General features: G+C 45.9%; 1 protein-coding gene across 2 annotated transcripts; it reads right to left on the bottom strand.

Moving 5' to 3' along the window:
• On the bottom strand, nt 1-24,089 carry HTATIP2 (HIV-1 Tat interactive protein 2). Of its 2 annotated transcripts, XM_056554865.1 has the most exons (7): nt 23,940-24,052; nt 20,647-20,693; nt 15,228-15,417; nt 11,612-11,719; nt 5,675-5,812; nt 2,363-2,424; nt 1-1,201 (listed from the first exon to the last, which is right to left on the bottom strand). In XM_056554865.1, the coding sequence occupies exons 2-7, from the start codon at nt 20,673-20,675 to the stop codon at nt 979-981; spliced, it is 750 nt and encodes a 249-aa protein (XP_056410840.1). In that variant the 5' UTR covers nt 20,676-20,693; nt 23,940-24,052; the 3' UTR covers nt 1-978. The 2 variants fall into 2 exon arrangements, with proteins under 2 accessions (XP_056410840.1, XP_056410839.1); XM_056554864.1 differs by lacking the exon at nt 20,647-20,693 and having other exon boundaries at nt 23,940-24,089.
• Nucleotides 24,090-27,391: the final 3,302 nt, after the last annotated feature.

Raw genomic sequence — 27,391 nt, 5'->3', positions numbered from 1 at the left:
TTTTTAAACTTTCATTTTTTTTTTAATATCACACAACTTTATAATCATCTGTTTGAGTCTATAGAATATATATATTATGTCCCCATCAAGCGCATGTATTACATATAATTTAATATTATTACACAATATAACAGTAAAGAAACTTGGCAGCCCCCTATGGGTTGTATGTGGTATTGCAGCTCAGCACCATTCACTTCTAGGAGGATTTGCTGCCTACCCAGAAGCTATGACACCAGTTTGGGCAGAATCTAAGCCGTTGCCCCCTTTGGATAACTCATCACCCTATGCCAGTGTTTTGCAACCAGCGTGCCTCCAGCTGTTGCAAAACTACAATGCCCTTCGGCTATCTGGGCATGCTGTGAGTTGTAGTTTTGCAACAGCTGGAGGAACACTGGTTGGGAAACACTGCTCTAGATAATAGGGATGGCGTGGCTGCATAGGGGGCATCATCCATCACACTATGCCCACTGATTTTAATTGGCGCCATGTATTGCCATTATCCAGCACCAGCAGCGGGCCCCAAGTGCCCAGGCAAATAAGCAATCCATGGCTCCAATCGAAACCAATGGGCATCAATGCCCTTTATGCAGCCCCTTCAGCCCCATTTATAGTGTGTAAACATAGCCTTACAGTAGCTACCTAGAATTAGAAAAAAAAAAAATAGCACCCCCTTTAGTCCACAGGTCATGTGTGGTATTGCAGCTCATTACAAATAACTTCAATTAAGCTGAGCTGCATTACTGCAAACAACCTTTAGATAGTGGTGGCGCTGTTTCATATAAAAAGCAGCTTTTAATTTTTTTATTTATTTTTTTGGATTCTGGACATTCCCTTCATATATGATTACGAATCTCCCTTATTGTGTTTTCTTTTCTTTTTTCTTATATATATTTTTTTGGCATAAAATTTTTATAAAATAAGATTTGTTACATTCAGCACCAGATCTAGCCCCCCCTGTCCCCCCATAGTTTGCTCCCATTAACTCTTCTGCTCCTCCATTTTCCCCAGGGTGTGTATGGCTTTGTTCTCCAGTAGCTCCACCTTCTTGTCACTTTGCAGCGCGGCGTTGTTCAGCATGGCTCTCACCAGCGTGGTGATGGGCACTGAGTAGGCGGTGGGGAAGAAGTAAGACACCGGGACCAGAGCTTTCCTCGCGAACCACTCCGACGGGCGCGACTCTTTCCTGTCCACCAGGAGAACTCTGCAGGACAAGAAGAGATGCAGTAGAAATACCACCAATCTGCTCCTCCTCCATGCTTTACACTGCAGTCCTGCTTTATTACAGTACAGCTTTATTACAGTACAGCAGAGGCGGCTGCTATGTCCCTCCTCCCTGCTTTACACTTCAGCTCATCCTGTTCTGATTGGCTGCAGTGGAGGAGTCTATAGTGATATCCTACTGCATACAGACTGAGGGGAGGAGCCTGATTAACAGGGAGGAGTCTGACAATCTACTGCAGGCAGACTGAGGGGAGGAGTCTATAGTGATATCCTACTGCATACAGACTGAGGGGAGGAGCCTGATTAACAGGGAGGAGTCTGACAATCTACTGCAGGCAGACTGAGGGGAGGAGCCTATAGTGATATCCTACTGCAGGCAGACTGAAGGGAGGAGCCTGATTAACAGGGAGGAGTCTGACAATCTACTGCAGGCAGACTGAGGGGAGGAGCCTATAGTGATATCCTACAGCAGGCAGACTGAAGGGAGGAGCCTGATTAACAGGGAGGAGGCTGACAATCTACTGCAGGCAGACTGAGGGGAGGAGCCTCAATAATAGGGAGGAGTCTGATAATATACTACATGTAGATAGACTGAGGGGAGGAGCCTTAATAATGGGGAGGAGTGTGACAATCTACAGCAAGTAGACTGAGGGGAGGAGCCTCAATAACAGGGAGGAGTCTGACAATCTACTGCATGTAGATAGACTGAGGGGAGGAGCCTATAGTAATATCCTACTGCAGGCAGACTGAGGGGAGGAGCCTTAATAATGGGGAGGAGTCTGACAATCTACAGCAAGTAGACTGAGGGGAGGAGCCTCAATAACGGGGAGGAGTCTGACAATCTACTGCATGCAGACTGAAGAAAGGAGCCTGATTAACAGGGAGGAGTCTGATTATCTACTGTATGTAGACTGAGGGGAGGAGCCTCAATAATAGGGAGGAGTCTGACAATCTACTACATGTAGACTGAGGGGAGGGGCGTCAATAACGGGAAGGAGTCTGATAATCTGCTACATGTAGATTGAGGGGAGGGGCGTCAATAAGAGGGAGGAGGCTGTCCGGGCATGCTGGGAGTTGTAGTTTTGCAACAGCTGGAGGCACCCTGGTTGGGAAACACCGTATTACAGAGTCATCTACTTACGCTGGTCTGTAAATGGTAAAACGGTCAAATCCAATTTCTTCGATCTCCGCCTCCACCTCCCCCTGTGGTGATACAGAATACATTGTATCAGTAGTTACAGACATCAGGATAATCTGAACTCGCACAGTAAAGCCTTGTGCACATGGCGGAATGTCCGTGTGGAATTCCGCTGCAGCAGAGTCCTATTGATTCTATAGGTTTCTGCTGCGCTGTTCACACAACAGAATTTCCGCTCCAGATGTTTCTGCTGTGGAAATTCGGATTACGGCGTCCGCAGAAAGAATAGACAAGACTATTCCCTCTGCGGATTCCGAGCGGTCCTAGCGCTCGGCGGATCGGGCAAAAGTGCGAAATGTCTGCCCGTGTTTTATGGGTGGATTGTCCGCACATTTGGATCAGATCACATTATGAGCAGTTTTAATGTGTTTTGTGGAGAAAGCATTAAACTTATAATCACCATTGGGGGTTTTATGAAGATTTAGGGCCTATTCACACTACGCATTTTCCGTGTTTAATTGCACTCAGGACCCCCACTGAGAAAAATACAATTTGTGCTATCGCAATAAAATAGAACAGCACAGCAAAAACGCAATGTGCGAACACAGCCTCAGTGTAGGTGTGTAACTACTATTTATCCTGATCCCATAGAGATAGCAGCAGTATACAGATAGAGCTGCAGGAGAGGTGTGTAACTGCTATTTATCCTGATCCCATAGAGATAGCAGCAGTATACAGATAGAGCTGGAGGAGAGGTGTGTAACTACTATTTATCCTGATCCCATAGAGATAGCAGCAGTATACAGATAGAGCTGGAGGGGAGGTGTGTAACTACTATTTATCCTGATCCCATAGAGATAGTAGCAGTATACAGATAGAGCTGGAGGGGAGGTGTGTAACTGCTATTTATCCTGATCCCATAGAGATAGCAGCAGTACACAGAGAGCTGGAGGAGAGGTGTGTAACTACTATTTATCCTGATCCTATGGAGATAGCAGCAGTATACAGATAGAGCTGGAGGGGAGGTGTGTAACTGCTATTTATCCTGATCCCATAGAGATAGCAGGAGTATACAGATAGAGCTGGAGGATAGGTGTGTAACTACTATTTATCCTGATCCCATGGAGATAGCAGCAGTATACAGATAGAGCTGGAGGAGAGGTGTGTAACTACTATTTATCCTGATCCCATGGAGATAGCAGCAGTATACAGATAGAGCTGGAGGAGAGGTGTGTAACTACTATTTATCCTGATCCCATAGAGATAGCAGCAGTATACAGATAGAGCTGGAGGGGAGGTGTGTAACTGCTATTTATCCTGATCCCATAGAGATAGCAGCAGTATACAGATAGAGCTGGAGGAGAGGTGTGTAACTACTATTTATCCTGATCCCATAGAGATAGCAGCAGTATACAGATAGAGCTGGAGGGGAGGTGTGTAACTGCTATTTATCCTGATCCCATAGAGATAGCAGCAGTATACAGATAGAGTTGGAGGGGAGGAGCATAAATACTATATATCCTGATCCCATAGAGATTGCAGCAGCATTATACGGATAGAGCTGGAGAGGAGGTGTATAACTACTATATATCCAGATCTCATAGCGATAGCAGAAGCAGTATACAGATAGAGTTGAAGGGGAAATGTATAACTACTATATATCCTGATCCCATAGAGATAGCAGCAGTATACAGACAGAGCTGGAGGGGATGTATATAAACTACTATATATCCTGATCCCATAGAAATAGCAGCAGCAGTATACAGATAGAGCTAGAGAGGAGATATAAAATTACTATAGATAAATATCCACAGCAAAATTAACAAAATGCAAACAGAACACACACAGATTCTGCAGTGGATTTGGTTTAATGTTATAGGTCTCAGCCCCCACTCACTATAATAGTCACATTTTACTGTAGTTGTATCATGTCCGGACCACGAGTCTATTGACCCAAACCAGGCAGAATTATAGGAATCAATAATGCTGCCCGAACAGGTCAGAACTGGGGTCAGACTGATATTTGCAGGTGTAGTAGAGATACTAGACTGGGGCAGTAGAAATGCGTCTAAATAAGCCCTAAAGCTGCGATAAGAACACAACTCGGCCGACTTCAGTGCTTTTCTTGTAAACATTGTAACGTCTCCGCTCATCCGGACTTTTCTCCTATAGGAATGTTAGAAATCCTACTATTCTCAATTGGCAATTTTTTTGCAATTTTGGATAGAATTTGGCTTGACCGCCCCCTGGTGATGGTCATGTGGTATTGCAACCAGCCCGGGAAATGACAGTACAATTCCATTGTCTTATAGGAGGGTATCATGGCTTTGTGATACGAAATTCACCCATAAAACACCAGTAAATCTAATTTTCCCAGCTTTGCTGATCTCGTTACCCCAGTCTGAGACTACAATGTGTGTGAACCCCTGAAACTAAGCGATGCTGATATATACAATATATAATGTATGCAGAGAATAAATAACGTCGTCTACATATCTGCACTCCCTCCTCAACAAAACATTATTACTAATTTCCTGTGAAATCTCTCTCTTTGATGTCACAGCTCCGTTATGTCATCTCTTTGATGTCACAGCTCTCTCTGACATCATCTCTATGTAGTCACATCTATCTGTGATGTCATTTCTTTCTCTCTGTGATGTAATCTCTCTCTCTCTCTGTGATGTCATCTCTCTGTGATATCTCTCTGTGATGTCATCTCTCTCTCTCTCTGTGATGTCATCTCTCTCTGTGATGTCATCTCTCTCTGTGATGTCATCTCTCTCTCTGTGATGTCATCTCTCTCTCTGTGATGTCATCCCTCTCTCTGTGATGTCATCTCTCTCTCTGTGATGTCATCTCTCTCTCTCTGTGATGTCATCTCTCTCTCTCTGTGATGTCATCTCTCTCTCTCTCTGTGATGTCATCTCTCTCTCTCTCTGTGATGTCATCTCTCTCTCTCTGTGATGTCATCTCTCTCTCTCTGTGATGTCATCTCTCTCTCTCTCTCTGTGATATCTCTCTATGATGTCATCTCTCTCTGTGATGTCATCTCTCTCTCTGTGATGTCATCTCTCTCTGTGATATCTCTCTGTGATGTCATCTCTCTCTGTGATATCTCTCTGTGATATCTCTCTATGATGTCATCTCTCTCTCTGTGATGTCATCTCTCTCTCTGTGATGTCATCTCTCTCTCTCTCTGTGATGTCATCTCTCTCTCTGTGATGTCATCTCTCTCTGTGAAGTTATATGTCTCTTTCTCGGTGATGTCATCAGATGACTTATGGTAGAACCCTCCATACATAGTTCTGTACTGACCTTAACCCTGAGATAGAGGAAGCTGCTTCCCTTGTTGGCCCCTTTAGACGACTCCAGATTGAAGTGCTGACATCCTCCGGCTTTCGCGAGCTGCGCTGACTTGAGAACGTAGTCGTGATCCACCCGGATAAATCCAGCCTGAAAAACACAGCGCACAATATGACATCATCACCGAAAATCACAGCCGAAAACCTGACATTACCATAAAAACTTTGGATTCTCTTTGCTTTCTGTGAATGGAAACAATTTTGTTCATATCAGAGACTGAAGCTTTTCTGGAGGGAATAATCTCTATTCCAGCATTCACCAACCTGTGGCTCTCCAACTGTTGCAAAACTACAACTTCCAGCATGCCCTTAAAAGCCCCAGGCACTACAACTCCCAGCAAGCTTCGACCTCTGCAGGCTCACTAGCTATTGAAAAAAATGACAGCCCCCCAGCATACCCTGACAGAATACATGCTGGGAGTTGTAGTTTTATGTATGGGAATTACATTTTATTTCCTAACTCGCGCCCTCGAAGGGTTAATGGCGTTGACAATTATTTGACTGTATTACATCACGGAATTAAACGCTACAATACAATTTTTTTTTTCTTTTCTCCTCTTTCAATAATTTAATGGCGTTTATCGTGGCAGTCCATATTGGGGTATTTTACTCCAAAACAGTGGAGCGCTTTGTTTGCGGTAACAGCCGTGGACGGGCGCATTGTGCGGCGGCGATTATTTTATTACTCTGTGGCGGTCGCACATAGCGTCCCCATCCTCACATTCCTATACAGCATTTCCTGCCATCGTCCAATCGCCGGCCCGGCTACCCACGCTGCCTCCTGACAAATCCTCCCCCCCGCTCGGCCTCCGCTGGGGCGCTCATGTGTCTTCCAATTAAAGCGAGCGCCCCCTCGTTCCTGCGCTAAACGCCGCTTTAATAGAGTCCTGCCATCTCCAATTGTCGGTGGGAAATCAGAGTGACACAAATACCGGCGTCTTTCATCGCCCCTTCAATCTGATTAGCCAGTCGTCTATGACAAGTTGGCGTCCCCCCCCCCCACCCCCGTCCATTGTCCCCGAATTACAAGTGACACATTCTCCTTAAAGACCAGACCGGGGGGGGAAGCTTGGGAGCCCCCCCAACCCATCATTCCACCTCAATGGACACCGCTTGACAAAAATGCCCACACCTTTGTTTCCCCCATTGCCTTATATTGAGGCCTGAGCCATCGGCGTCCCCTTAATCCGATACACTTTCCCTAAATCCTCTGAGACCCCAAGCGGACGGTGAGTAAGCCCCTCTATTATCCCCTATTTAACCTATCATTACGCCACGCAGCATTTTCCCCCAGCCGAACGCGTAACCGTGACATCGGCATTCAGCAGACATAGCTTCCCCCAAATTGATGAGTGTTGCTCTTTAAGAATACAAACAGGCACTCCAGCTATTGAAAAACTACAACTCCCAGCATGCCTGGACAGCCAAAGGTGCCTCCATCTGGTGCAGAACTACAACTCCCAGCATGCCCTGACAGCTTCATGCTCTCCAGCGGTTGCAAGACTACATGCACTGACAGCTTTAAGCATTCCAGAAAAAACTACAACTCCCAGCATTCCTGCACAGCCAACAGCTGTTGCAAAACTCCTACTTATCTCCTATACCAGTGTTTCACAACCAGGGTGGTTTTGCAAAACTACAACTCCCAGCATGCCCGGACAGCCAAAGGTGCCTCCAACTAGTGCAAAACTACAACTCCCAGCATGCCTGGACAGCCAAAGGTGCCTCCAACTAGTGCAAAACTACAACTCCCAGCATGCCTGTACAGCCAAAGGTGCCTCCATCTGGTGCAGAACTACAACTCCCAGCATGCCCTCCTGTGGTTGCAAAACTACATGCACTGACAGCTTTAAGCATTCCAGAAAAAAACTACAACTCCCAGCATTCCCGCACAGCCAAAGTTGCCTACAGCTGTTGCAAAACTACTACTTATCTCCTATACCAGTGTTTCCCAACTAGGGAGCCTCCAGCTTTTGCAAAACTACAACTCCCAGCATGCCCCGACAGCCAAAGGTGCCTCCAACTAGTGCAAAACTACAACTTCCAGCATGCCCCAACAGCCAAAGGTGCCTCCAACTAGTGCAAAACTACAACTCCCAGCATGCCCCGACAGCCAAAGGTGCCTCCAACTAGTGCAAAACTACAACTCCCAGCAGGCCTGGACAGCCAAAGGTGCCTCCAACTAGTGCAAAACTACAACTCCCAGCATGCCTGGACAGCCAAAGGTGCCTACAGCTGTTGCAAAACTACTAGATATTCCCTATACTAGTGTTTTCCAAATCGGGGGCCTCCAGCTGTTGCAAAACTACAACTCCCAGCATGCCTGGACAGCCAAAGGTGCACATACCTATTTCAAAACTACTATTTATTACCTATACCAGTGTTTTTAAACCTGTGTTTGTCCGGCTGTTGCAAAACTACAACTGACAGCATGCTGGGAGTTGAAGTTTTGCAACAGCTGGAGGCACCATGGTAGGGAAACACTAGTCTATTCCATCTCTTTATTATGCCCGGTCATTTACAGCTAAAGGTGCCTCCAACTAGTGCAAAACTACAACTCCCAGCATGCCCAGACAACCAAAGGTGCCTCCATCTGGTGCAGAACTACAACTCCCAGCATGCCCTGACAGCTTCATGCCCTCCAGCGGTTGCAAACCTACATGCACTGACAGCTTTAAGCATTCCAGAAAAAACTAAAACTCCCAGCATTCCCGCACAGCCAAAGTTGCCTACAGCTGTTGCAAAACTACTACTTATCTCCTATACCAGTGTTTCCCACCAAGGAAGCCTCCAGCTTTTGCAAAACTACAACTCCCAGCATGCTTGGACAGCCAAAGGTGCCTCCAAGTAGTGCAAAACTACAACTCCCAGCATGTCCGGACTGCCAAAGGTGCCTACAGCTGTTGCAAAACTACTACATATTCCCTATACTAGTGTTTTCCAAATTGGGGGCCTCCAGCTGTTGCAAAACTACAACTCCCAGCATGCCTGGACAGCCAAAGGTGCCTTCAACTAGTGCAAAATTACAACTCCCAGCATGCCCGGACAGCCAAAGGTGCCCATACCTATTGTAAAACTACTATTTATTCCCTATACCAGGGTTTTCAAACCAAAGGCTGTCCGGGCATGCTGGGAGTTGAAGTTTTGCAACAGCTGGAGGCACCATGGTAGGGAAACACTAGTCTATTCCATCTCTTTATTATGCCCGGTCATTTACAGCTAAAGGTGCCTCCAACTAGTGCAAAACTACAACTCCCAGCATGCCCAGACAACCAAAGGTGCCTCAATCTGGTGCAGAACTACAACTCCCAGCATGCCCTGACAGCTTCATGCCCTCCAGCAGTTGCAAAACTACATGCACTGACAGCTTTAAGCACTCCAGAAAAAACTACAACTCCCAGCATACCCGGACAGCCAAAGGTGCCTCCAACTAGTGCAAAACTACAACTCCCAGCATGCCCGGACAGCCAAAGGTGCCCATACCTATTGAAAAGCTACTATTTATTCCCTATACCAGTGTTTTCAAACCTGCCAAAAACAGCTGGAGGCACCCTGGTAGGGAAACACTAGTCTAATCCATCTCTTTATTATGCCCGGTCATTTACAGCTAAAGGTGCCTCCAACTAGTGCAAAACTACAACTCCCAGCATGCCCAGACAACCAAAGGTGCCGCCATCTGGTGCAGAACTACAACTCCCAGCATGCCCAGACAACCTAAGGTGCCTCCATCTGGTGCAGAACTACAACTCCCAGCATGCCCAGACAGCCTTTGTCTGTTGGCGCCCAGGTTGGGATATTACTGGATGTGACCTGCAGGACCTGCTCCGCACGTGGTACATGACGTAGGTGACGTGACGTACCCGCGCACTTTATGCCACCAGCGAACGATTTACGTACCATATCTACTTCTCAACACCGAAATGACAACACAAAGTAGGACAAATCCTAAAGATATGCAGGTAGGGGATAAGTGTCTAATCCCGGGGGTCCGACCACTGCGACCCCCCCCCCCCCCCCACAAACTCCCAAATTATCCTAAACCCCTTTAATGCCCTTCATTGATAGCATGCACCAGTGTGTGCACTTCTGCGCATGGCACTCACACTATGTTTTGAATAATTTGTATGTATTTGCATATAATTTACATATCCGTCATGTGGTTTCCATAATGATTTCTCCTTCTTTGCAATAACAACGTTGAGGAGTAATAACAAGCGCCAAAGGTTACGGCTCTAAGATAATAGAGAACAATTCTTATCTGGGATCAAATTCTAACAACAGAGGCCGCCGCACTCTAATGACCCCCCCCCCCCCCCCCGATTACAGAGGCCGCTGCACTCTAATGACCCCCCCCCCCGATTACAGAGGCCGCCGCACTCTAATGACCCCCCCGATTACAGAGGCCGCCGCACTCTAATGACCCCCCCCCCCCCCCCCCCGATTACAGAGGCCGCTGCACTCTACTGCCTCCCCCAGATTACAGAGGCCGCGGCACTCTAATGACCCACCCCCCCCGATTACAGAGGCCGCCGCACTCTAATGACCCCCCCCCCCCCCCGATTACAGAGGCCGCTGCACTCTACTGCCTCCCCCCCGATTACAGAGGCCGCTGCACTCTAATGACCCCCCCCCCCCCCGATTACAGAGGCCGCTGCACTCTACTGCATCCCCCAGATTACAGAGGCCGCGGCACTCTAATGACCCCCCCCCCCCCCCCGATTACAGAGGCCGCTGCACTCTAATGACCCCCCCCCCCCCCGATTACAGAGGCCGCTGCACTCTACTGCCTCCCCCAGATTACAGAGGCCGCGGCACTCTACTGACCCCCCCAGATTACAGAGGCCGCGGCACTCTACTGACCCCCCCAGATTACAGAGGCCGCGGCACTCTACTGACCCCCCCAGATTACAGAGGCCGCCGCACTCTAATGACCCCCCCCCCCCCAGATTACAGAGGCCGCTGCACTCTACTGCCTCCCCAAGATTACAGAGGCCGCGGCACTCTACTGACCCCCCCAGATTACAGAGGCCGCGGCACTCTAATGACCCCCCCCCCCCCCAGATTACAGAAGCCGCTGCACTCTACTGACCCCCCCCCCCCCAGATTACAGAAGCCGCTGCACTCTACTGACACCCCCCCCCCCCCCCGGAATTACAGAGGCCACGGCACTCTACCGACACCCCCCCCGATTACAGAGGCTGCCGCACTCTACTGACCCCCCCCCCCCCCCGATTACAGAGGCCGCTGCACTCTACTGACCCCCCCAGATTACAGAGGCCGCGGCACTCTACTGCCTCCCCCAGATTACAGAGGCCGCGGCACTCTACTGCCTCCCCCAGATTACAGAGGCCGCGGCACTCTACTGACCCCCCCAGATTACAGAGGCCGCTGCACTCTACTGACCCCCCCCCCAGATTACAGAAGCCGCTGCACTCTACTGACCCCCCCAGATTACAGAGGCCGCTGCACTCTACTGACCCCCCCCCCCAGATTACAGAGGCCGCTGCACTCTACTGACCCCCCCAGATTACAGAGGCCGCTGCACTCTACTGACCCCCCCAGATTACAGAGGCCGCTGCACTCTACTGACCCCCCCCCCCAGATTACAGAAGCCGCTGCACTCTACTGACCCCCACAGATTACAGAGGCCGCTGCACTCTACTGACCCCCCCCCCCAGATTACAGAGGCCGCTGCACTCTACTGACCCCCCCAGATTACAGAGGCCGCTGCACTCTACTGACCCCCCCCCCAGATTACAGAGGCCGCTGCACTCTACTGACCCACCCAAGATTACAGAGGCCACCGCACTCTACTGCCCCCCCCCCAGATTACAGAGGCCTCCGCACTCTACTGACCTCCAGATTACAGAGGCCGCCGCACTCTACTTACCTCCCCAGATTTTGCTTTTGTGGTTCCCAGACAGCAGAATCCCACATCATGTCCCTGAAAGGCAGACGAGTACTCATCCAACTTCTCAAAGTCAACCACCTCCTGGATCTGGAGAGAGAAGAGAGAAAGAGGTTATGGTGGTGAGGGGGGGGGGGCACAGATCCAGAGCCTGCATACTGGGATATCCTTATACAGGGCGGATTTGGGGGAAAATATCAACAACAAAAATTATATCATAATAGAAAAGAGTCACAATAATTAATTACTAGAAATAATTTTATAAGTTGTGTTCTCTCCCCGCCCCCTAGGAATGATTATATAAGATGTGTTCTCTCCCCGTCCCCTAGGAATGATTATATAAGATGTGTTCTCTCCCCGACCCCTAGGAATGATTATATAAGGTGTGTTCTCTCCCCGCCCCCTAGGAATCATTATATAAGGTGTGTTCTCTCCCCGCCCCCTAGGAATCATTATATAAGGTGTGTTCTCTCCCCGCCCCCTAGGAATCATTATATAAGGTGTGTTCTCTCCCCGCCCCCTAGGAATGATTAGATAAGGAGTGCTCTATCCCCACCCCCTAGGAATGATTATATAAGGAGTGTTCTATCCCCGCCCCCTAGGAATGATTATCGGTATATAAGGTGTGTTCTCTCCCCGCCCCCTAGGAATGATTATATAAGGAGTGTTCTATCCCCGCCCCCTAGGAATCATTATATAAGGTGTGTTCTCTCCCCGCCCCCTAGGAATCATTATATAAGGTGTGTTCTCTCCCCGTCCCCTAGGAATCATTATATAAGGTGTGTTCTCTACCCGTCCCCTAGGAATCATTATATAAGGTGTGTTCTCTCCCCGCCCCCTAGTAATGATGATATAAGGTGTGTTCTCTCCCCGTCCCCTAGGAATCATTATATAAGGTGTGTTCTCTCCCCGCCCCCTAGGAATCATTATATAAGGTGTGTTCTCTCCCCACCCCCTAGGAATGATTATATAAGGTGTGTTCTCTCCCCGTCCCCTAGGAATGATTATATAAGGTGTGTTCTCTCCCAGTCCCCTAGGAATGATTATATAAGGTGTGTTCTATCCCCGCCCCCTAGGAATGATCATATAAGGTGTGTTCTCTGCCCGCCCCCTAGGAATGATTATATAAGGTGTGTTCTCTCCCCGCCCACTAGGAATGATTATATAAGGTGTGTTCTATCCCGTGCCCCTAGGAATCATTATATAAGGAGCGTTCTATCCCTGTCCCCTAGGAATCATTATATAAAATGTGTTCTATCCCCGCCCACTAGGATTCATTATATAAGTTGTGTTTTCTCCCCGTCCCCTAGGAATGATTATATAAGATGTGTTCTCTCCCCGACCCCTAGGAATGATTATATAAGGTGTGTTCTCTCCCCGCCCCCTAGGAATCATTATATAAGGTGTGTTCTCTCCCCGCCCCCTAGGAATCATTATATAAGGTGTGTTCTCTCCCCGCCCCCTAGGAATGATTAGATAAGGAGTGTTCTATCCCCACCCCCTAGGAATGATTATATAAGGAGTGTTCTATCCCCGCCCCCTAGGAATGATTATCGGTATATAAGGTGTGTTCTCTCCCCGCCCCCTAGGAATGATTATATAAGGAGTGTTCTCTCCCCGTCCCCTAGGAATCATTATATAAGGTGTGTTCTCTACCCGTCCCCTAGGAATCATTATATAAGGTGTGTTCTCTCCCCGCCCCCTAGTAATGATGATATAAGGTGTGTTCTCTCCCCGTCCCCTAGGAATCATTATATAAGGTGTGTTCTCTCCCCGACCCCTAGGAATGATTATATAAGGTTGGATCTCTCCCCGCCCCCTAGGAATGATCATATAAGGTGTGTTCTCTCCCCGCCCCCTAGTAATGATGATATAAGGTGTGTTCTCTCCCCACCCCCTAGGAATGATTATATAAGGTGTGTTCTCTCCCCGTCCCTTGGAATGATTATATAAGGTGTGTTCTCTCCCAGTCCCCTAGGAATGATTATATAAAGGTGTGTTCTATCCCCGCCCCCTAGGAATGATCATATAAGGTGTGTTCTCTCCCCGCCCACTAGGAATGATTATATAAGGTGTGTTCTATCCTGTGCCCCTAGGAATCATTATATAAGGAGCGTTCTATCCCCGTCCCCTAGGAATCATTATATAAAATGTGTTCTATCCCCGCCCACTAGGATTCATTATATAAGGAGTGTTCTCTCCCCACCCACTAGGAATCATTATATAAGATGTGTTCTATCCCCGCCCCCTAGGAATCATTATATAAAATGTGTTCTATCCCCGTCCCCTAGGAATGATTATAAGGTGTGTTCTCTCCCCAACCCCTAGGAATGATTATATAAGGTGTGTTCTCTCCCCGCCCCCTAGGAATCATTATATAAGGTGTGTTCTCTCCCCGCCCCCTAGGAATCATTATATAAGGTGTGTTCTCTCCCCGCCCCCTAGGAATGATTATATAAGGTGTGTTCTCTCCCCACCCCCTAGGAATGATTATATAAGGTGTGTTTCCTCCCCATCCCCTAGGAATGATTATATAAGGTGTGTTCTCTCCCCGCCCGATAGGAATGATTATATAAGGGGTGTTCTCTCCCCACCCCCTAGGAATCATTATATAAGGTGTGTTCTCTACCCGTCCCCTAGGAATGATTATATAAGGTGTGTTCTCTCCCCGCTCACTAGGAATCATTATATAAGATGTGTTCTTTCCCCGCCCACTAGGAATCATTATATAAGGAGCAGTCTATCCCCGTCCCCTAGGAATCATTATATAAAATGTGTTCTATCCCCGCCCACTAGGAATCATTATATAAGGTGTGTTCTCTCCCCACCCACTAGGAATCATTATATAAGATGTGTTCTATCCCCGCCCCCTAGGAATCATTATATAAAATGTGTTCTATCCCCTCCCCCTAGGAATCATTATTTAAGATGTGTTCTATCCCCGCCCCCTAGGAATCATTATATAAGGAGTGTTCTCTCCCGGCCCCCTAGGAATGATTATATAAGGAGTGTTCTATCCCCTCCCCCTAGGAATGATTATATAAGGAGTGTTCTATCCCCTCCGCCTAGGAATCATTATATAAAATGTGTTCTATTCCCTCCCCCTAGGAATCATTATATAAGGTGTGTTCTCTCCCCGCCCCCTAGGAATAATTATATAAGGTGTGTTCTATCCCCGACCCATAGGAATCATTATATAAGGTGTGTTCTATCCCCGACCCATAGGAATCATTATATAAGATGTGTTCTATCCCTGACCCATAGGAATCATTATATAAGATGTGTTCTATCCCCGCCCCCTAGGAATCATTATATAAGGAGTGTTCTATCCCCGCCCCCTAGGAATCATTATATAAGGAGTGTTCTATCCCCGCCCCATAGGAATCATTATATAAGATGTGCTCTTTTCCCACCCCAAGGAATTATTATATAAGGAGTGTTCTATCTCCACCCATATGAATTATTATATAAGGTGTGTGCTAACCCCACCCCCTAGGAATCATATCAGGTGTTTGCTATCCCCACCCCCCTGGATTTGTTATATAAGGGGTGTTCTATTCTCGCCCGTATTATATAATGCATAAAAGTCATCACCCACCACATCTTTATAAGCTTCATCTTCAAAGTCAATCTTGCGGCGCCCCACGGTGGTGACTTTACTGAAGAGCCCGCTCTGCACTATCTGCTTGAGAAGTTCTTTCCCGGTTTCTCCGGACGCCCCGAGGATGAAACAGGACTTGTTCAGCCGCTTGTAATCTTCCCGCAGCGTCTGCAGGTCTTTAGCCATCCTGTGATCGGCAAAAAAAATGATGAGATGTTAGGAATGCGGTAAATACATACGGGGCCCCGTGGGGAATATTGGGCACAGAACATTCTGCTGCTATAGTAACAAATTACAGACTAATGGATAAAACAGCAGAGTGGGCACACTGAGGGCAAACCACAAATGGATCTACCCAATACACAGATCCTGAAGATCACTTCTGGAAAAGTCATGACTGCCATTTATAAGTCCTGAGAACTATTAGAATGGTTCAGTAGACACTCCCTGTCCAGTGGACACCCCCACCCTCTGATTACAGGGAGCCCCCATACTGGTATCCTTATTAGGGAATACAGAGGGGGCCCTGAGCAAAAACTATACTGGACCCTTACTACAGTGGGATGGTGCTATCCCCTTCTATCCTGGGGTAGGATGCCCTTCTACTTGACACCCGTTGCAGGGGGTTCCCCTGAATGAATTTTCAGCAGTGAGTGTAGACTAGCTTCTATGATGTCTTCCATACACTGAACAAACACAGGAAAAAGGGATTATAGAAGGAGGACTTTATAGAGCAGTATTGGGCAGTGTAAGCTCTGAATAAAGCTGTGAGAGACACACAGAGAAGCTGCTGAATGCTCTAGTTAGTGTTAGGTCTCTACAGATAACACCTCCTCCCCCTTCCACTTTCTATAGATCTCTATGGGCAGCATGAAGGACATTATAGGGCAGTACTGAACAGTGTAAGCTGTCAGTAGAGCTCTGGGTGAGAGTAACACAGAATGCTCTAGTTAGTGTTATGTCTCTACAGTTACCCCCCCCCCCTCCTCTTTCCATAGATCTCCACGGGCAGCCTGGAAGACATTATAGAGCAGTATTGAGCAGTGTATGCTGTAAATACAGCACATATTTGAGATATAACACTGACAGAGTGTTCAGCGGCTTCTCTGTCTCTCTGCTACTTTCTACTCAACTAACTTTTCTTACACCTCCCCTTTCCGTAGACATCTATGGGCAGCAGTAACATGATCCCTCAATGAGCGGTTCGGTTAACTAACATTTTAGCACTTTTCAGAGTGAGAGATGAGCTTAGGAGGAAGGGGAGCAGGAAAGGAGCCTCATAGGAGGAGAAAGAAGCATTTTTCTCTGATAAGATATAATACAACGTTTCTTATATCCGCTTGTACTATTGATTTAAAAAACATTTGTTTAAAGGTTAGTGACATTTGAAGACTGGACAACTTCATGTCTATGGTCTTGAAGGCAGAAGATACAACGTATAAGGGTCAGGACATGAATTGTTACAAGGATGACTTGTTCTGAGCTTTTCTGTGGAAAGTTCATGATTTGTTTACAAGGAGGAAACTGCATATTACCGCTCAGCGTGAAACTTTGTTTATTTCGTGTTTATATTTAGTCAGCGACTAAAATGGAGACATCAGTACAGCGTACGGCCTATATTAGGAGATTATATGGGAAAGACAGAAGCTCAGAGCATTTAGGGTCCTTTCTGTAAAGTAATATTTCCAAACAGTGGGTCTTCAGCTGTTGCAAGACAACAACTCCCAGCATGCATGGACAACACATGCTGGGAGTTGTAGTTTAGATGGATGCACTATGGTTGGAAAACACTGGCTTACAGTGTAAAAAAAGGTGTTCTCCAACCTGTGGCTCTCCAGCTGTTGCAAAATTAGAAACTCCCAGCATGCCCTAATTACATGAAATTATCATTGGATCTAGGATCACATCCCATGCTATACACATTATTAGCACAGTAAAGGGACACTACACGCTCCCCCTCCGGACACCATGTGTACTTTGCATTACACAAACCACAGTTTGAGAATCTAGAGATTCGGAAGCGCTTGACCAGGCTGATCAGTGGGATAGTCAATGATTGTAGCATAATATGCATGATCTTAAAGGGGTACTCCAGTGGAAAACATTTTTATTTTTTTTTTATCAACTGGTGCCAGAAAGTTAAACAGATTTGTAAATTACTTCTATTTAAAAATCTTAACCCTTCCAGTACTTATCAGCTGCTGCATGCTCCACAGGAAGTTCTTTTCTTTTTTAAATGTCTTTTAAATTTATTTTCTGTCTGATCACAATGCTCTCTGCTGACACCTCTGTTCATGTCAGGAGCTGTCCAGAGCAGGAGGTTTGCTATGGGGATTTGCTTCTGCTCTGGACAGTTCCTCACATGGACAGGGGTGTCAGCAGAGAGCACTGTGGTCAGACAGAAAAGAAAAAGAAATAACTTCCTGTGGAGCATACAGCAGCTGATAAGTACTGGAAGGATTGAGATTTTTTAAAGTTTTCCACCAGAGTACCCCTTTAAAGCATGGTCTCCAAAATGTGGGCCTCCTCAAATGTTGCAAAGCTACAACTCACAACATCTCCAGATTACATGAAATTATCACTGGATCTATGATCAAACCCCATGCTGTACATATTATTAGCATAGTAAAGGGACACTACACGCTCCCCCTCCGAACACCATGTGTACCTTGCATTACTCACAGTTTGAGAACCTAGAGACTAAAAAGCTTCTGACGTGGCGGGTCAGTGGATTAGTCAATGACTGTTTTATAATATGCATGATCTTAAAGGGGTACTCCCGTGGAAAACTTTTTTTTTTTTTTTTTTTAAATCAACTGGTGCCAGAAAGTTAAACAGATTTGTAAATCACTTCTATTAAAAAATATTAATTCTTCCAGTACTTTTTAGGGGCTGTATACTAAAGAGAAATCCAAAAAAGAAATGCATTTCCTCTGATGTCAAGACCACAGTGCTCTCTGTTGACCTCTGCTGTCCATTTGAGGAACTGTCCAGAGCAGGAGAATATCCCCATAGCAAACATATGCTGCTCTGGACAGTTCCTAAAATGGACAGCAGAGGTCAGCAGAGAGCAGTGTGGTCGTGACATCAGAGGAAATGCATTTCTTTTTTGGATTTCTCTTTAGTATACAGCCCCTAAAAAGTACTGGAAGGATTAAGATTTTTTAATAGAAGTGATTTACAAATCTGTTTAACTTTCTGGCACCAGTTGATTTAAAAAAAAAAAAAAAAAAATGTTTTCCACAGGAGTACCCCTTTAAAGCAGTGGTCTCCAAACTGTGGATCTCCCTGTTGTTGCAAAACTACAACTCCCAGCATGCCTGGACAGCCAACGGCTGTCCGGGCATGCTGGGAGTTGTAGTTTTGCAACAGCTGGAGGCACACTGTTTGGAAAACACTGCTGTAAGAGAAGTAATCTCAGGATAAAACAGAGACCTCGATGTATGTACACAAGGGTTCACCGCACACCCACTCCATAGACTATGTCAAACAACTACTCACCGACAACCACACCCATCGTCCACAGTCAACACAATGCAAGGACCTAACCTGAGCAAACAGCGAACAAGGCAATGGGAGCAGCAGGACCATTAGAGGAAAGTCATCAACTAGCTCTACCTATGTGTATGGGGGTCCTCCGACCCTCACCCATTGGAAGAAGTTGGAAAAAAAAAATCGGGCATGCTGATGTCCAATATGGGAAATGCCACCTGTCCGTGTGTCTGACACTACACACAGTCTGGTTGTCTGCTTATATCTGCCAGGAACTGGCGGAGATCAGCGGCGCCCCCATCTGGTGCATTAACCTGCCGCTTGCTATGGGCAGAGATGATTGCTCTAGATTATTCTAGAATAATGCACAACCTGTATCCTCTTTGGCATCATGGTTCCCGGAATCTAAAGGTTTAGCCGAATCGCCAGTTTAAAGGGGTACTCCGGTGGAAAACTTTTTTTTTTTTTTTTTTTTTTTTTTTTTTTTTAAATCAACTGGTGCCAGAAAGTTAAACAGATTTATAAATTACTTCTATAAAAAAAAAAAAAAAAAAATATATATTAATCCTTCCAGTACTTATTAGCTGCTGAATACTGCAGAGGAAATTCTTTTCTTTTTGGAACACAGAGCTCTCTGCTGACATCACAAGTACAGTGCTCTCTGCTGACATCTCTGTCCATTTTAGGAACTGTCCAGAGCAGCATATATGTTTGCTATGGGGATTTTCTCCTACTCTGGACAGTTCTTAAAATGGCCAGAGATGTCAGCAGAGAGCACTGTGCTCGTGATGTCAGCAGAGAGCCCTGTGTTCCAAAAAGAAAATAATTTCCTCTGTAGTATTCAGCAGCTAATAAGTACTGGAAGGATTAAGATTTTTTTAATAGAAGTCATTTACAAATCTGTTTAGCTTTCTGGCACCAGTTGATTAAAAAACACTGGAGTACCCCTTTAACCTGCCGCTTGTTATGGGCAGAGATGACTACTGGGAACAAGCAGGATTTTCTAGATAAATGCACAAACTGCATCCTCTTTGGCATCGTGGTTCCCGGAATCTAAAGGTTCAGCCGAATCGCCAGTTTAACATTGTAATGTCGAGGCATGCTGGGAGTTGTAGGTTTGCAACAGCTGGAGGCACCCTGGTTGGGACACGGCGCTGTAAGGCTACAGACTACAAGCATTGCCTGTGTAGTCTGAAGCCTTACAGTGCCTTGTCCCAACCAGGGTGCCTCCAGCTGTTGCAAACCTACAACTCCCAGCATGCCCCAACATTACAAGGTTGAAGGGGTATTCCAGGAAAAAACTTTTTTATGTATATTATATATATATTATATATATATATATATATATATATATATATATATATATATCAACTGGCTCCAGAAAGTTAAACAGATTTGTAAATGACTAGTAAAAAATCTTAATCCTTTCAGTACTTATGAGCTTCTGAAGTTAAGGTTGTTCTTTTCTGTCTAAGTGCTCTCTGATGACACGTGTCTCGGGAACCGCCCAGTTTAGAAGAGGTTTGCTATGGGGATTTGCTTCTAAACTGGGCATTTCCCGAGACACGTGTCATCAGAGAGCACTTAGACAGAAAAGAACAACCTTAACTTCAGAAGCTCATAAGTACTGAAAGGATTAAGATTTTTTAATAGAAGTCATTTACAAATCTGTTTAACTTTCTGGAGCCCGTTGATTCGGCTGAACCTTTAGATTCCTACAACTCCCAGCATGCCCCCCTCTGCTACTGATGGAGATCTAGGAGAACATACATGCCCCCTTATTCTGCTGTACACATCTGCAGGGTTATTCCCCTGCTCGTAAATGGTACAACCCCAGTAATAAAATGATATGAGGAGATTGCTGGATACGCAACGCTCACGACGAAGAACCTTGTGATACTGGATGGAATGAACCATGACTGACCTCAGGATACTTCTGACAGCCGATGGCATGACTCTGCAAAGTCAGTCCTGAAAGAGAGGGAAGGAGTACGCCCGGTTGTGTAAGGTGATGACATACACATCAATGCAATAACCGCATATGAAACCTCCTCCTTATACCTTTGTATACATCAGGGACCAACACCATGGACTTTACAGCAGTGCTTTCCTACCAGTGTGCCTCCAGCTGTTGCAAAACTTCAACTCCCAGCATGCCCGGACAGCCTTTGGCTGTCCGGGCATGCTGGGAGTTGAAGTTTTGCAACAGCTGGAGGCACACTGGTAGAGAAACACTAGTCTAATCCATCTCTTTATTATGCCCAGTCATTTACCTTGAATGGTCCTTATGTCCCCTGATTAAGCCCACCATCTTTTGGTGAGAAACCCGTCAGGATATGGCTTTGAAGTACCAGAAAGGATTCCTAGTGTCACAGTTGTCCACTTAAAGGGGTATTCCAGGCAAAACCTTTATATATATATATATATATATATATATATATATATATAATCTCTCAACTGGCTCCGGAAAGTTAAACAGATTTGTAAATTACTTCTATTAAAAAATCTTAATCCTTCCAATAGTTATTAGCTTCTGAAGTTTTCTGTCTAACTGCTCAATGATGATGTCACGTCCCGGGAGCTGTGCATGATGGGAAAATATCCCCATAGGAACTGCACAGCTCCCGGGACGTGAGTCATCAGAGAGCAGTTAGACAGAAAACAACAACTCCACTTCAGAAGCTAATAACTATTGGAAGGATTAAGATTTTTTAATAGAAGTAATTTACAAATCTGTTTAACTTTCTGGAGCCAGTTGATATATATAAAAAAAAGGTTTTGGCCTGGAATACCCCTTTAATGGTCAGAATCTGACATATTTTGGCATTAACACCCCCCCAGTGTGTATGGAATATTATTTGTTGCAAAAAATAATAGGGTTTTTTGGGGCAGAATTTTGCCTATTCTTGAGAATGTGGGAGTTGTAGTTTTGCAAAATCTAGAGAACCCTAGTTTGGGGAGCGCTGCCGCATACAAATACCAGTTGCTTTCAGGTCCTGATGGGGTTAATTCTTCCTTCCCAGCCCGCTGGGGAACGAGGCGCTTGGCACCCCTGAGAGGGTCTGTACATAAGACCCAAGAAGGTCACTATCCCAGACTAGGATGATGAGAGTGATAACCCCAATGTGGTGCCTGGAAGGGATTTCAGCAGTGTAAAGAAGCGGAAGGGGGTGGCCCTGAGAGGGTTAACAGAGTTGTCCAGTATTAGGCAAAAATGGCTGCTTTTTCCCTTAAGAACAGCGCCACATGTATCTCTTGTAGTATTGTGTGACGCTGAAAGGGTTAATATCTTGTAGTACTGTGTGGTGCTCAGAGGGTCAATACCAGGCAGTGTATGTGGGAGTGAAAGGGTTAATACCGGGCAATATATGTGTATGTGGGGTGAAAGGGTTAATACCGGGCAGTATATGTGTATGTGGGGGTGAGAGAGTTAATCCCGGGCTGTATATGTGTGTGGTGCACTGGGGGGGTTAATACCGGGCAGCATGTGTGGTGCACTGGGGGTTAATACCGGGCAGGATATGTGTGTGGTGCACTGGGGGGTTAATACCGGGCTGTATATGTGTGTGGTGCACTGGGGGTTAATACCGGGCAGTATATGTGTGTGGTGCACTGGGGGGTTAATACCGGGCAGTATATATGTGTGGTGCACTGAGGGTTAATACCGGGCAGTATATGTGTGTGGTGCACTGGGGGTTAATACGGGGCAGTATATGTGTGTGGTGCACTGGGGGTTAATACCGGGCAGTATATGTGTGTGGTGCATAGAGGGTTAATACCGGGCAGTATATATGTGTGGTGCATAGAGGGTTAATACCGGGCAGTATATATGTGTGGTGCACTGAGGGTTAATACCGGGCAGTATATGTGTGTGGTGCACTGGGGGTTAATACCGGGCAGTATATGTGTGTGGTGCACTGGGGGTTAATACCGGGCAGTATATATGTGTGGTGCACTGGGGGTTAATACCGGGCAGTATATATGTGTGGTGCACTGAGGGTTAATACTGGGCAGTATATGTGTGTGGTGCACTGGGGGTTAATACCGGGCAGTATATGTGTGTGGTGCACTGGGGGTTAATACCGGGCAGTATATGTGTGTGGTGCACTGGGGGTTAATACCGGGCAGTATATGTGTGTGGTGCACTGGGGGTTAATACCGGGCAGTATATGTGTGTGGTGCACTGGGGGTTAATACCGGGCAGTATATGTGTGTGGTGCACTGGGGGTTAATACCGGGCAGTATATGTGTGTGGTGCACTGGGGGTTAATACCGGGCAGTATATGTGTGTGGTGCACTGGGGGTTAATACCGGGCAGTATATGTGTGTGGTGCACTGGGGGTTAATCCTGGGCAGTATATGTGTGTGGTGCACTGGGGGTTAATACCGGGCAGTATATATGTGTGGTGCACTGGGGGTTAATACCGGGCAGTATATGTGTGTGGTGCACTGGGGGTTAATACCGGGCAGTATATGTGTGTGGTGCACTGGGGGTTAATACCGGGCAGTATATGTGTGTGGTGCACTGGGGGTTAATACCGGGCAGTATATGTGTGTGGTGCATAGAGGGTTAATACCGGGCAGTATATATGTGTGGTGCACTGAGGGTTAATACCGGGCAGTATATGTGTGTGGTGCACTGGGGGTTAATACCGGGCAGTATATGTGTGTGGTGCACTGGGGGTTAATACCGGGCAGTATATGTGTGTGGTGCACTGGGGGTTAATACCGGGCAGTATATGTGTGTGGTGCACTGGGGGTTAATACCGGGCAGTATATGTGTGTGGTGCACTGGGGGTTAATACCGGGCAGTATATGTGTGTGGTGCACTGGGGGTTAATACCGGGCAGTATATGTGTGTGGTGCACTGGGGGTTAATACCGGGCAGTATATGTGTGTGGTGCACTGGGGGTTAATACCGGGCAGTATATATGTGTGGTGCACTGGGGGTTAATACCGGGCAGTATATGTGTGTGGTGCACTGGGGGTTAATACCGGGCAGTATATGTGTGTGGTGCACTGGGGGTTAATACCGGGCAGTATATATGTGTGGTGCACTGGGGGTTAATACCGGGCAGTATATGTGTGTGGTGCACTGGGGGTTAATACCGGGCAGTATATGTGTGTGGTGCACTGGGGGTTAATACCGGGCAGTATATGTGTGTGGTGCATAGAGGGTTAATACCGGGCTGTGTATGGGGTAGAGAGGGTTAATACCTGGGCGGCTCGGCGGGCCCGGTCAGCTCCTCGTGCAGGGTTATGGCCAAAAACAGGACGAGGACGGAACCGCCGACCCAGCAAACCGGAGCCCAAACACCCGGCATAGACCGAGCGCTTCCTGCCCTGCCCCGAACTACTGCGCATGCGCGGCCCCAGCGGATACAAAGTGTCCAGTACAAAGTATCACCTGCAGCCAGGTAACCACCCCCTGTGTATAAACCGCTATATACTACTGTATACAGGAGAGACCCGAGTATATATACCGTTATATACTACTGTATACAGGAGACACCCGTGTATATATAAACCGTCATATACTACTGTATACAGGAGAGACCCGTGTATATATACCGTTATATACTACTGTATACAGGAGAGACCCGTGTATATATACCACTGTATACAGGAGAGACCCGTGTATATAAACCGCTATTTACTACTGTATACAGGAGAGACCCGAGTATATATACCACTGTATACAGGAGAGACCTGTGTATATATACCGCTATATACTACTGTATACAGGAGAGACCCGTGTATATATATTACTGTATACAGGAGAGACCCGTGTATATATACACCACTGTATACAGGAGAGACCCGAGTATATATACCGTTATATACTACTGTATACAGGAGACACCCGTGTATATATATTACTGTATACAGGAGAGACCCGTGTATAAATATTACTGTATACAGGAGAGACCCGTGTATATAAACCGCTATATACTACTGTATACAGGAGAGACCCGTGTATATATATTACTGTATACAGGAGAGACCCGTGTATAAATATTACTGTATACAGGAGAGACCCGTGTATATAAACCGCTATATACTACTGTATACAGGAGAGACCCGTGTATATATATTACTGTATACAGGAGAGACCCGTGTATATATATATTACTGTATACAGGAGAGACCCGTGTATATATATTACTGTATACAGGAGAGACCCGTGTATATATATTACTGTATACAGGAGAGACCCGTGTATATATATTACTGTATACAGGAGAGACCCGTGTATATATACCGTTATATACTACTGTATACAGGAGAGACCCGTGTATATATACCACTGTATACAGGAGAGACCCGTGTATATATACACCACTGTATACAGGAGAGACCCGAGTATATATACCTTTATATACTACTGTATACAGAAAAGACCCGTGTATATATATTACTGTATACAGGAGAGACCCGTGTATATATATTACTGTATACAGGAGAGACCCGTGTATATAAACCGCTATATACTACTGTATACAGGAGAGACCCGTGTATATATATTACTGTATACAGGAGAGACCCGTGTATATAAACCGCTATATACTACTGTATACAGGAGAGACCCGTGTATATATATTACTGTATACAGGAGAGACCCGTGTATACATACCGTTATATACTACTGTATACAGGAGAGACCCGTGTATATATACCGTTATATACTACTGTATACAGGAGAGACCCGTGTATATATACCGTTATATACTACTGTATACAGGAGAGACCCGTGTATATATACCGTTATATACTACTGTATACAGGAGAGACCCGTGTATATATACTACTGTATACAGGAGAGACCCGTGTATATATATTACTGTATACAGGAGAGACCCGTGTATATATACACCGTTATATACTACTGTATACAGGAGAGACCCGTGTATATATATTACTGTATACAGGAGAGACCCGTGTATATATATTACTGTATACAGGAGAGACCCGTGTATATATACCGTTATATACTACTGTATACAGGAGAGACCCGTGTATATATATTACTGTATACAGGAGAGACCCGTGTATATATACCGTTATATACTACTGTATACAGGAGAGACCCGTGTATATATATTACTGTATACAGGAGAGACCCGTGTATATATATTACTGTATACAGGAGAGACCCGTGTATATATACCGTTATATACTACTGTATACAGGAGAGACCCGTGTATATATACCGTTATATACTACTGTATACAGGAGAGACCCGTGTATATATACCGTTATATACTACTGTATACAGGAGAGACCCGTGTATATATACCGTTATATACTACTGTATACAGGAGAGACCCGTGTATATATACCGTTATATACTACTGTATACAGGAGAGACCCGTGTATATACTACTGTATACAGGAGAGACCCGTGTATATAAACCGCTATATACTACTGTATACAGGAGAGACCCGTTTATATATACCGTTATATACTACTGTATACAGGAGAGACCCGTGTATATATACCACCAGCCTGTGTGTATATATATACAGCTATATACTGGACAGGAGGCCTGTGTGTGTATATACAGCTATATACTGGACAGGAGGCCTGTGTGTATATATACAGCTATATACTGGACAGGAGGCCTGTGTGTGTATATATACAGCTATATACTGGACAGGAGGCCTGTGTGTGTATATATACAGCTATATACTGGACAGGAGGCCTGTGTGTGTATATACAGCTATATACTGGACAGGAGGCCTGTGTGTGTATATACAGCTATATACTGGACAGGAGGCCTGTGTGTATATACAACTATATACTGGACAGGAGACCTGTGTGTATATACAGCTATATACTGGACAGGAGGCATGTGTGTATATATACAGCTATATACTGGACAGGAGGCCTGTGTGTGTATATATACAGCTATATACTGGACAGGAGGCCTGTGTGTATGTGTATATATACAGCTATATACTGGACAGGAGGCCTGTGTGTGTATATATACAGCTATATACTGGACAGGAGGCCTGTGTGTATGTGTATATATACAGCTATATACTGGACAGGAGGCCTGTGTGTGTGTGTATATACAGCTATATACTGGACAGGAGGCCTGTGTGTGTATATACAGCTATATACTGGACAGGAGGCCTGTGTGTGTATATACTGGACAGGAGGCCTGTGTGTGTATATACAGCTATATACTGGACAGGAGGCCTGTGTGTGTGTGTATATACAGCTATATACTGGACAGGAGGCCTGTGTGTGTGTATATACAGCTATATACTGGACAGGAGGCCTGTGTGTGTATATACTGGACAGGAGGCCTGTGTGTGTATATACAGCTATATACTGGACAGGAGGCCTGTGTGTGTGTATATACAGCTATATACTGGACAGGAGGCCTGTGTGTGTATATATACAGCTATATACTGGACAGGAGGCCTGTGTGTATATATACAGCTATATACTGGACAGGAGGCCTGTGTGTATATATACAGCTATATACTGAACAGGAGGCCTGTGTGTGTGTATATATACAGCTATATACTGGACAGGAGGCCTGTGTGTATATATACAGCTATATACTGAACAGGAGGCCTGTGTGTGTATATACAGCTATATACTGGACAGGAGGCCTGTGTGTGTATATACAGCTATATACTGGACAGGAGGCCTGTGT

This window comes from Hyla sarda, unplaced genomic scaffold (genome assembly GCF_029499605.1).
Source record: "Hyla sarda isolate aHylSar1 unplaced genomic scaffold, aHylSar1.hap1 scaffold_938, whole genome shotgun sequence".
Classification (NCBI taxonomy): Eukaryota; Metazoa; Chordata; class Amphibia; order Anura; family Hylidae; genus Hyla; species Hyla sarda.
The sequence above is the reverse complement of the archived record's forward strand: the minus strand, read 5'-3'. Positions and strand labels throughout refer to the sequence as shown.